General features: G+C 43.9%; 1 protein-coding gene across 1 annotated transcript in view; it reads right to left on the minus strand.

The window, feature by feature from the left end:
* The window catches only part of apcdd1l (adenomatosis polyposis coli down-regulated 1-like), a gene marked incomplete at both ends in the record, with an annotated part of 31934 nt that extends 22827 nt beyond the window's left edge, over nt 1-9107 (minus strand). Inside the window, 2 exons of the mRNA XM_080728247.1 lie at nt 7276-7303; nt 8958-9107. Coding sequence (XP_080584373.1) covers nt 7276-7303; nt 8958-9107 — 178 coding nt within the window. The remainder of the gene's footprint in view (nt 1-7275; nt 7304-8957) is intronic.
* Nucleotides 9108-10820: the final 1713 nt, after the last annotated feature.

Genomic DNA, 10820 nt, shown 5'->3' on the forward strand with positions numbered 1-10820 from the left:
TCCCTTGCTGTCTTATACACAATAACACAGTGGTTGTCAAACCTTTTCATGTCAAGGACCCCCAAATTGACACTTTGACACTTCCCACGGAACCCCATTTGAAAATATATGCCTGCCAGGGACCCCCATAAGAGACGGTTTTTTTCGGCTTTAGCAGTGATTCTCAACCATTTTAATTTCGAGGACCCCGAGTTTAATAGCATTTATATCTCTGGGACCCCGATTTATATTGTGAAATCAATGTTAATTTAACTCTGAGAGTGTACAAATGGAACCAAATGGACCCGGAACCAAATGGACCCGTTATGGTCCATTTGGTTACATTTGTACAGAGTTACATACCCATAAGGGTCCACTTGGTTCTTAACTATCATTTAGCTGGGGACCCCCTGGAACTCCCTCAAGGACCCCTGGGGGGTCCCCGGACCCCACTTTGAGAAACAATGCAATAACATTCTCAATGTTTTCTTCGGTTGCCTCATGCAACCCAATTGAGAATGACATGGATAAATTGATACTCAGGATTTTCTCTTGAATTCTCGACCTGGTCTGTTGACATACACACATACCAGTGAACATGGGGAACAGAGCACCACACACATCATGTGCACATCATCACACATAGACATGAACACACAAATGACTCATCGATGAAAACACCATCGATGAAACCATCATGCACGCGCACACGCATGCTCAGTTGCTCACTGCAGTGCACGCGTCCTCTTTCACTCCAGTCTTTCGGAACTTTCTCTAACACACACGCGCACGCATGCACACACACACACACACACACACACACACACACACACACACACACACACACACACACACTCTGAGCCTTGCCTGCTGCTGGCACACACATACAGGAGCTGGCATACGTGCCTAAAAACACACAGTGGAGGCTATTTTATAATCAAATAATTGCTCAATCCTGTAACTAATACCTCCTTCCACCAACTACCAACTGTCAACCACGGTGGGCTATGTGTGTGGCGTGTGTTTCCTTGGGCACACGTCCTACAGTACATGTCAACACACGCACGCACGCACGCACACGCACGGACACACACACACACACACACACACACACACACACACACACACACACACACACACACACACACACACACACACACAATACAGACAATCACATATACACCATATGGCGTGTGCATTCACGCTGAACTTTAGACTGGGTCCATTTACGCTGGTCAACCACTGGTTTAGTCAAAATGTGCCCTGCTCATGTTCCCCGCTTTGGACCCTCCATGTGCTAACAGCGCCCCCAGTAGGGCCAAATCTGCCTGCACCTCACCAGCAGCTCTTCTCTTCTCCTCTCTTCTCATTTCATCTTATGCTTTTCGTCTCCTTCAACTCACAGCTGAAAATATTGTTCTGTTCCATAATTCAGCTCAGTCCCAAACGACACTGTAATTCACTTTTTGAACACTGACAGCCTGTCATCAATCCCTGCACTTAGAAGGTGGAAGTTGGTTCTCAAATCACGAGTCTGACGAGCTAAACAGCGGAGAGCCAGATCCAGACAAAGGCTCCAAACCACCTGGGTCTGTAGGAGGAGGACTAGAGGTCTTTTAACAAAGCAGACGCGTGCCCTCCTTAGCAAAGTGTATATACACATGCAGATAAATATATATACTGTACACTTGTATCCAACCACAAAGACAAACACACACTTGCAAGCGTGCAGGCGTGCACACACACACACACACACACACACACACACACACACACACACACACACACACACACACACACACACACACACACACACAGAGCCCGCAGCTGATAGGGTCTGTGCCTTTAATCATCACACATTCATATCCTCTTCAAGATACTGTACACAGCTCCAAAGACACACACACACACACACACACACACACACACACACACACACACACAGAGAGAGGTTGTGGTTGCATCTGTAACCCATGCTTTTCTTCTTCACAGTTCAACTTCACAGCAGATGATTGACTTTGATTGTGTTGACAGTGCTGGGTGGTGCAACCAGGTGAGGTCTTATATTTGGACGTCTCAGGCAGAGTGTTTTGATGTTGCTCTCTGTACAGATGAGAAGATAGGCACCGTGCTTTTTGTTTGATGCGGTAAGCCCCCCCCCCCCCCTCTCCCCCTTATAGCAGATGTCCAAACATGTTACAATGTGGGTAAGAATGCTGAGTGACTGCTAACCTTCTCTGAGATACAGACTCAGTCCTTGTAACACACACACATGTTCCTGTAACCAGATTCACAATGTGTGCGTGTGTGTACCCCGCGCCCTGCATCGATCGATCCCGCATTTGTATGCTAGAGTTGTGTTCAAATGATATTCCTCTTGGGTGTGTGCAAGAGCATAGCAGCAGAGAAACAAACAACTTCTACAGTGTTTATAGGCATAGCATTTGAGTCATAGGAAACTCTGCCTTGATTTATGATTGATTTAAAGGCCCACACAATATTGATTGAGGGATGCTAGTTCCTTTCTGAGCTACTCTTACTTGCATGTCCTCTGTGGCATAATTTCATACACAAAAGAAAGACATAATAAGGTTAAGATTACAGACAAAATGTGCCTCTTAACCACTTAACCTTAACCTTAAGAGGCTATTTTTGCCGAATGTTTGACCCAGAATAGGGACACAAGCGTTTATTTGATTAAAGCTACAATTTGGGACATATTTTAAAGAGTAAGTGATTTCATTTAATTCAGCCTTATCCCCTGTTAGGAGAAAACCGCATCACGGCAACCACACTTGTCCCTTTTATGCCCATATATGGAGATCCCTTATGTCATCAATATTAAGCCCATATCTGGGAATTCCCATATATGGACATATTGTGTCAGTCTCTGTTGTTTCAGCGCAACCTCGCCTCACTGGTTACAGAATAAATGTATGCTTTGGAAAATGGTCATAAATAATGTAAAATTTACAACTTTTTGTTGGCTAGTGGCTACCACAGGTTTTGTAACATTTTGTAGCATTTGTAGAAATACTGGGCCTTTAATGTGATCTTAAATATTGTTTTTGTTTATGGTTGAATCATTGAATGTGTCTTTGAAGAAGAACTTTTTTTCTCCAACAACATAGTATATGCCTGGCATGTTGGAATAGAAACATATTAACTACAGCTTGAGAGTTTTCATTACGTAATGGACAATTCATATTTCTTTTGATGTGATATTCAGATGGCTTTTGGCTGGAGAGTCTGAATTTTAAGACTTTTGACAGGAGTGATTTGTTAATGATACTCTTTGCCTGACTGGTGAAGGACGATGAGGTGATTATGGAGGTCTTAAGTCTTTGGGCTGCTGACAGCCAGCTAGTTGTTTGTGGCAGAGCCTTTTCTGCTCTGCCACAGTGTTGAGTTGCCATGCCAGGCAATCACCTCACACACAGGCACACAGGCTTGCGCGCGCGCACACACAAACACACACACACACACACACACACACACACACACACACACACACACACACACACACACACACACACACACACACACACACAGTGTGTGTGGTGGAAAAAGTACTCAAATGTTTTACTTACTAGTAAAAGTATTGATACTGCAATATAGAAATACTCTTTTACAAATATTAAATGTCCGGAATTCAGAATGTACTAGTACTAGTATGAACGTGTTGGCATCAAAATCTACTTAAAGTACCAAAAGTCAAAGTATAAAATGTTTGAAAATAGCAGATAATAACAGATCGTCTATTTTCAAATAGCCACAGTATAAGTGGTTTATGTAAGTTTTAAAATATTATAACTTATTTCTGCAAAGTAACCAGCAACTAAAGTTTTCAAATGAATGTAGTGGAGTAAAAGCACAATATTTGGATCCGAGGTGTAGTGGAGTTGAAGTAAAAGTATTGGAAATGGGAAATAGTCAAGTAAAGTACAAATACCTCAAAATTGTGCTTAAGTAAATGTACTTAGTTACTTTACACCACTGCTCGCCACAGTGATGAGTTGCCCTGCCAGGCAATCACCTCACACACAGGCACACGCACACACGCACACAGGCACACGCACACAGGCACACACTCACACACACGCGCACACACACACACACACACACACACACACACACACACACACACACACACACACACACTCCAGGGGTTGGCAGTGTGGAGGTGCTGTGGTTTCACACCAACGGGTGCTATGTGTCTGGTTCACACATTGCTTTTGTCAGTGTCACTGCATGGTCTGTCACCGCACGGATCTGACTGTGACACGCGTCACTGAACGGATTCCTCGCCAGCTGTCCTGTATGTCCTCAGTAGCTCACGCTCCACGCACGTCAGTGCTGGGTGCGCACATGTGCACAAAGCCTAACCCTAACCCACACACACACACACACACACACACACACACACACACACACACACACACACACACACACACACACACACACACACAGGCATGCACACACACACACACACACACACACACACACACACACACACACACACACACACACACACATACACACACACACACACACACACACACACACACACACACACACACACACACACACACACACACACACACACACAGTGTAACTGTATGAATGAACTAATAGGACTTTGTGGTATTATTGTAAGCAGATATTCTGTCTGTATTACAACCTGCATCAAAAATGTGCCACCTTACTATGTAATTGTTTGCAACCTATGTTTCGTTGTAATTCCAGCATGAGCTTTATGGAGATTTGAAATACATGCTTTGAAGATTTTCAATTTACATTGTTATTATGTAAGCTACTTATGTTGCATACTTAAAGTAGGCTACTTATGTTACACAATGTATAATAGCCAGCTTTTCAATATGGCAGTAGTATACACAGGTTACTAGACAAGAAGAATTAAGGCCAATATGAGGACAGTTTCTCATACACATGCGCATACATAAAAAGACACATCACCAACACCATCTCAAGGAGGAAAACGGGCAAGCGAGTCAGAGACAGCATGGTAGGAGAGAGGGGGGGGGGGGTGTAGAGAATGTGTGTGTGCATGCGTGCGTGCGTGCGTGTGTGCGTGTGTCACTGCGAGTGTGAGCCAGATGGAGTGTCTCTGGCAGATATTCACTCTTGGGGGAAAAGTTCAGAAAATATTCAGAAGCCGTGGATTGTTAACAGATGCTGATTAGCCACAGCGTTTTCATATACTGGCTGCAGGTTGCCACCAATCTGCTTCTCCGTCAGCCTCATTTAGTGAAGATTCCCTCCTTTTGCTGACATGAAGCTTTTATAGTCCAAAAATAATTAGGATGTGAATGTAAAATATCTCTTTTGGTACATACTGTACTTTCACTTTTCACGTAGCATGTCATCAGACCACTTATATCTGGGGTCTTCAACGTTTTCAGGCACAAGGATCCCTTAGTTGAGAGAGAGAGATGAAGCAGGGACCCCCACAACCTTTTCATAGATTAGTTTCATTGTTTGACAGCACAATCATCAGTGTATTTTGGATTCATGTCAATTTGTGTTTTCAGATATTTAACCACTTTACCTAATACACTTGACCTTTCACTCTACTTAGCCTGCTCTTTTTCCCTTCTACACCAAAGCTCTTTGCAGTGCAAGGCGTTGTGAGCTTGTAGATCTGCTATTTTTGGCTACCGTTCTCAGAATATGGACACTAGGGTTAATATAAAAAGATTGGAAGATTTGGAGGACCCCCTGTAGTAACTCTGAGGACCCTCTATGGGTCCCAGACCCCCTATTGAAGACCCCTGACTTATATTCTGCTCGGGTGGCACAGTGGTAAGTCTTTTTTTTTTTTTTTTTAAGATTTGTTTTTGGGCTTTTTATGCCTTTATTGATAGGACAGTAGACTGACAGGAAATGGGGAGAGAGATGGGGAATGACATGTGGCAAAGGTCGTCCGGATCGGGAATCGAACCGGCGACACCAGCAGGCATCATAGCCTAGTATGTGGTATGCGCCTTGACCACCAGGCCAGCAGGCGCCCGGCACAGTGGTAAGTCAGTGCTTACAACAACGGAGGTGTACAGTATAATGTGTGGTTTCGACAAGACATTGTGCTGTAGATGTCAAGGTTCAAGTGTAAGGAATTCACAACACTTGTTGTGCCCCATTTATCAATTGTAATCCTATATTAAAATTGTCTGCAGACCACAGCCACGTCTCTGACTTAGACATAACCACACACACACACACACACACACACACGCACACGCGCACACACACACACACACACACACACACACACACACACACACACACACACACCATCATCGGCTATCACTTGAAACGATGGTTGTCCTCCTGTCGGTGGGTCTGGTCATCTGTGGGTCCTCAGGTGGCTGTAGAGGCCAATTCACAGTCTCTATTGCAGTGGTTGCATATGTGAATGGTTGTCATAGGGGTGGTGGCTTGAGGAGCTGTTTTGGTGGTGGATCTCTCCTTTCTTTGTTGCCGCTTTGCTTCTGCGGCACAGTGATGTGCCTTCATGGACCATCCTGCTCCACATGCCTCTCTGAAGATCGGCCTCCTCCCAGTTATTGAGGCTGAAGTGACACTTCCTCTGGTGGGTTTTGATGTTGTCTTTAAACCTCTTTTTCTGCCCACCTAGGGTGCGTTGTCCTTCCTTCAGCTGGCCATACAGCATTTGCTTCGGAAGGAGGTAGTTAGGTATACAAATGACGTGGTCTGTCCACCGTAGCTGCTGTCGAGTGATGGTTGTGGAACTTGTGGTGATGCTGGGGATGTTGGCTTCCTTGGCTTTAAGACACTGATGTTAGTTTGCCTATCTTCCCAACTGATCCTGAGGATCTTATGTAGACATCACTGGTGGCACTGCTCCAGGGCCTTCAGATGTCTGCTGTAGGTGGTCCAGCTATCGGCTCCGTACACACACACGCACGCTCGCACACACACACGCACGCACGCACACACACACACACACACACACACACACACACACACACACACACACACACACACACACACACACACACACACACACACACACACACACACACACACACACACACACACCTGCCCAAGAAAGCTGAGCAGCCAATCATCCAATTGAATACAACTACTTCTGCTTTCATACAATTTATTTCGGTTTGGTTCACTATGTCATATTGTAGTTTAGACAGAGTTGAACTGAAATAAATTCGGCTCTAAAAGTGGAGTATGCATCGGCCCTTACAGTATCACAAGTATGTTTTCACCATGGGGGCCCCCGGAGAATCTCAGACCACTCACCTTGGTTAGTGTTTGTGTCATGTTCGACCTATTAAATAGAGTGAATACATGCCAACGTTTAAAGATGTGATAAGGAACAAGAAGGGAAAATACTATAGGGTAAACAGCCACTCTCTCTTTCCCTGCCCCTTATCCGTCCTCCTTCAGTGGCATGGGCTGTTATCTTTGGGTCCACTTCTGGTATCTACTCAGAGAAGTGACGGTAGCAAAGAACATACCTAGAATTCCCCTTCCCACATGTGCTACCTTTAAAATAACATGTTCATTCTCTCGCACACTAATCCACTTACTACCTATCTGTCCCTGTGGAGGTCCCGCTGCTACATCTGTATAGCTGCGCCCTTAAGCGATATATTCACCACTTGAATAACATGACACCTACCCTAAAAAAGTAACTGATAATATGGAATGAAAAGAAATTATGGACTTTACTGCCAAGTGCCTTGCCAAAGACTTTTGCAGACCACATTCTTTATATTTTTGCAGGATATTGCATACGATTTGGCATGTTTCGACCATTGTCTACGCCTCACGGTACACTTGATATATTACTGCCAACGATTTCCCAAAGCATACGTCTGTTAGATTTTCGAGGGAGCCATTAAATTACGTTCATTTCAGAACAGTATGAAAATCAATGTGTGGAGACTGAAACTTGCTTATAATCCAATGCACATTAATGTTATTTTGCTATTACATTTCATCAAAGATATATGTATATAGCAGAGGTTTTGAATAGACAATTTATTATAGACAGTATATTGACAGAATTGTTCTTTAAAGAACATAAGGTTCCCCAGAAATGCATGTAGAATTTTGCAGTCCAAAACCATCTCTTTCATTACCTAGATTCATTATCAATTTCATGTACATTGAAATTGGTTGGTAGGTAGATTGATAGAGAGATAGATAGACAGACAGACAGACCTTTATTACTCGTCATACTGTGTGCAACCACAGCAAGGATGAAACCAAGATATAAGGGTAGAGTACAAGTACAGAATTGTAATAATGCTATAAACCCCCCAAAAAAAGGAGCAAAAACCGAGCTGGTCGTCTGTTCCTGGACTAGTGAGGTGTACATAGTGTATGCAGTAGGTGGACAGGGAAGCGAAGGTAACATTGTCATTCAATTACCAACAAAAATGGCACATAAATAGACCTTGAAGATCTACTGGGCGCCTGGTCAGTGAAGAGAAGAGAGATAATGCATGAGGCTGTGATGAGGGGCTTCACACTATGTGTTGTGTGAGATGAACAGTGCACAAAGTGGATGGATAGGATGTAACAAGTCACAAGTGGGTGACAATATAGAGTGAAAGGCTGAAAGCATGTATGATGAAGCTAACATGACAGTTAGGGTCAGTCAGCCTGCTTTCCAAACAACCCTGGAAATGATTTAAACGAGTAAACGACAGTCTTGTGTGAGGGTTTTACTTCGCGAAAAAACGTCCGAATTTGAAACTTGGGAGATACAAGGTTTCTGCCCGACAGTGACGAAATGTTCTTTGCAATCCAAACACAGAAGCCCTTTTCCTACTTTAAATTTGTCAAACAAAAAAAAACAAAAAAAAGAAATATCCCCATCTACAAGCTCTGCGACGTGTTGTGAGCTTGTAGATGGGTTTGAACATTCTTTTGACAACAGGGCTTAAGTGGAGTTGAAGTGAATATGGACTGACCTTAGGGTGAGGGTGAGACTGGGTGTGACAGATGTGAGTGGGAGTCACATCTGGTGGGTAGGGGGGTTGGTAGGGCATGCAGAACTGAGAGAGCAGGGTGAGAGGGAGCGGAGCCAGGGTTAGACGCTGGCAGATGTCGAGAGAGGCCATGCCTGTTATTGACATAGCTGCCAACTCTGTTCTTCTTTTCATCCGTCAGCCGGAATTGACTGAGGATCCCTACTGCTTTGTAATATGAGCCAGATGATGGATCCCCTGTGAAAGAGGGTGTGTGCACATGTGCATTTGATCTCACACATATACACGCACTCATACTCACGCATTAATTTATGTGCACGCACACAGACAGGCTCACACACAACGCACACACGCATGCACGCACGCACGCACGCACGCACGCACGCACACACACACACACACACACACACACACACACACACACACACACACACACACACACACACACACAACCACGATAGACTGTCACACTTGCACACATGAGCACGTGCACAGATAAGCCCTCTCAGTCTGATGCTGCTGTCATCTGCCATTTGGATCCATATCGGTTGCATACTCAAATCTGCCCACATATTATTTTACTCAACCTCAGCCGGCAGGAGATTTCTTCCCAAACTGCAAATGGGATCTAGGCATGCGAAAGGCATTCTGGATTACATCCAAGGGCAAGCAAGACCTTTTTAACTGGAGATGCTGTCACCACCCACTCACCAATATAACACAAATATTGATTGATTGAATTCATTGATTGATTGAAGACTTTATTAGAAGGTTGCATAGGAAAAGTACAGTTTCATGACAGTACAGTTCACTTGTACAAGCTCAACTAAAAGGATATCCTATAAGCTTTTTGGCTTATGTACACAGGAACCCTTTATGTATGTCATATAACATTGAATGACAGACAGATAGAACACAGTATATGCATCGTACTCATCTCTATTTTCTGTCCGTATGTCTCTCTGTGTGTATCTCAAAAAGTACCAAATTCATTACACTGCCAGTGCGCCAATAGTCAATCCCTGAATATTTTTGATATTTTGTAAACATATTTTTGGGTGTGTGAAATTCACAGTGAATTCATTTACTCAGATCCACTGTCCCACCATCCCTCCATATTTGGGCAAGACTGACATCATATGATGTCAGAGATCCAGATGCCGTTATCCCATCTTGTTTTTGTTCAAATGAGTCTGTGCCCAGATTGAGCATCTGTTTCAATTTATAGAGAGGATTCATTGATGTATACTATATACAATGAGTTACAAATTACTTTATGTACGACATCCACATGTCAGAAAAATCGACATGCCTAAAACCATTTATGAAATCAACATACTACACAGTGCTTTACAGTCTCATAGTAGTGCCATTGTGCCCAACATGCTAAATCAGGCACACCTCAAGTATTTGAAGTGACCCGGGTCAGCTTCTGTTGTGTCTCATATCCTCTGGTTTATAGCGTAGTGTTCCACAGCCTCTTTCATGGAGGAAGGACGAGAGAGTGCCAGAGAGACGGGGTGGAATGGATGGTGAGAGAGACATGCCCAGGCATGTGCACACATAGGAATCAAAGGGGGCTTGAGCCCCTGCCCTTTTACCCGTCTGTACTGTGAAAAGTGCCCTCTCCAGACCATGAATGCCATTTTCACTATGGTGAAACAAATGAGAATGCCCTCTTTCCATGCCATACCTGAAGGCGGCATTTGAGAGAATTGCCCTGTCCAAACTCTCCTGAACTTGAATGCAGCGTCTTATGTTGAAAGAATTGCCCTCTCTGTGTAGAAATCAATGCTGTATACCCCCAGTATTCACTTGATTATGCTTAGTTCACTGTGGTAGCAA

Source organism: Nannobrachium achirus (assembly GCF_963921795.1).
Source record: "Nannobrachium achirus genome assembly, chromosome: 6".
In the NCBI taxonomy this organism is placed as follows: Eukaryota; Metazoa; Chordata; class Actinopteri; order Myctophiformes; family Myctophidae; genus Nannobrachium; species Nannobrachium achirus.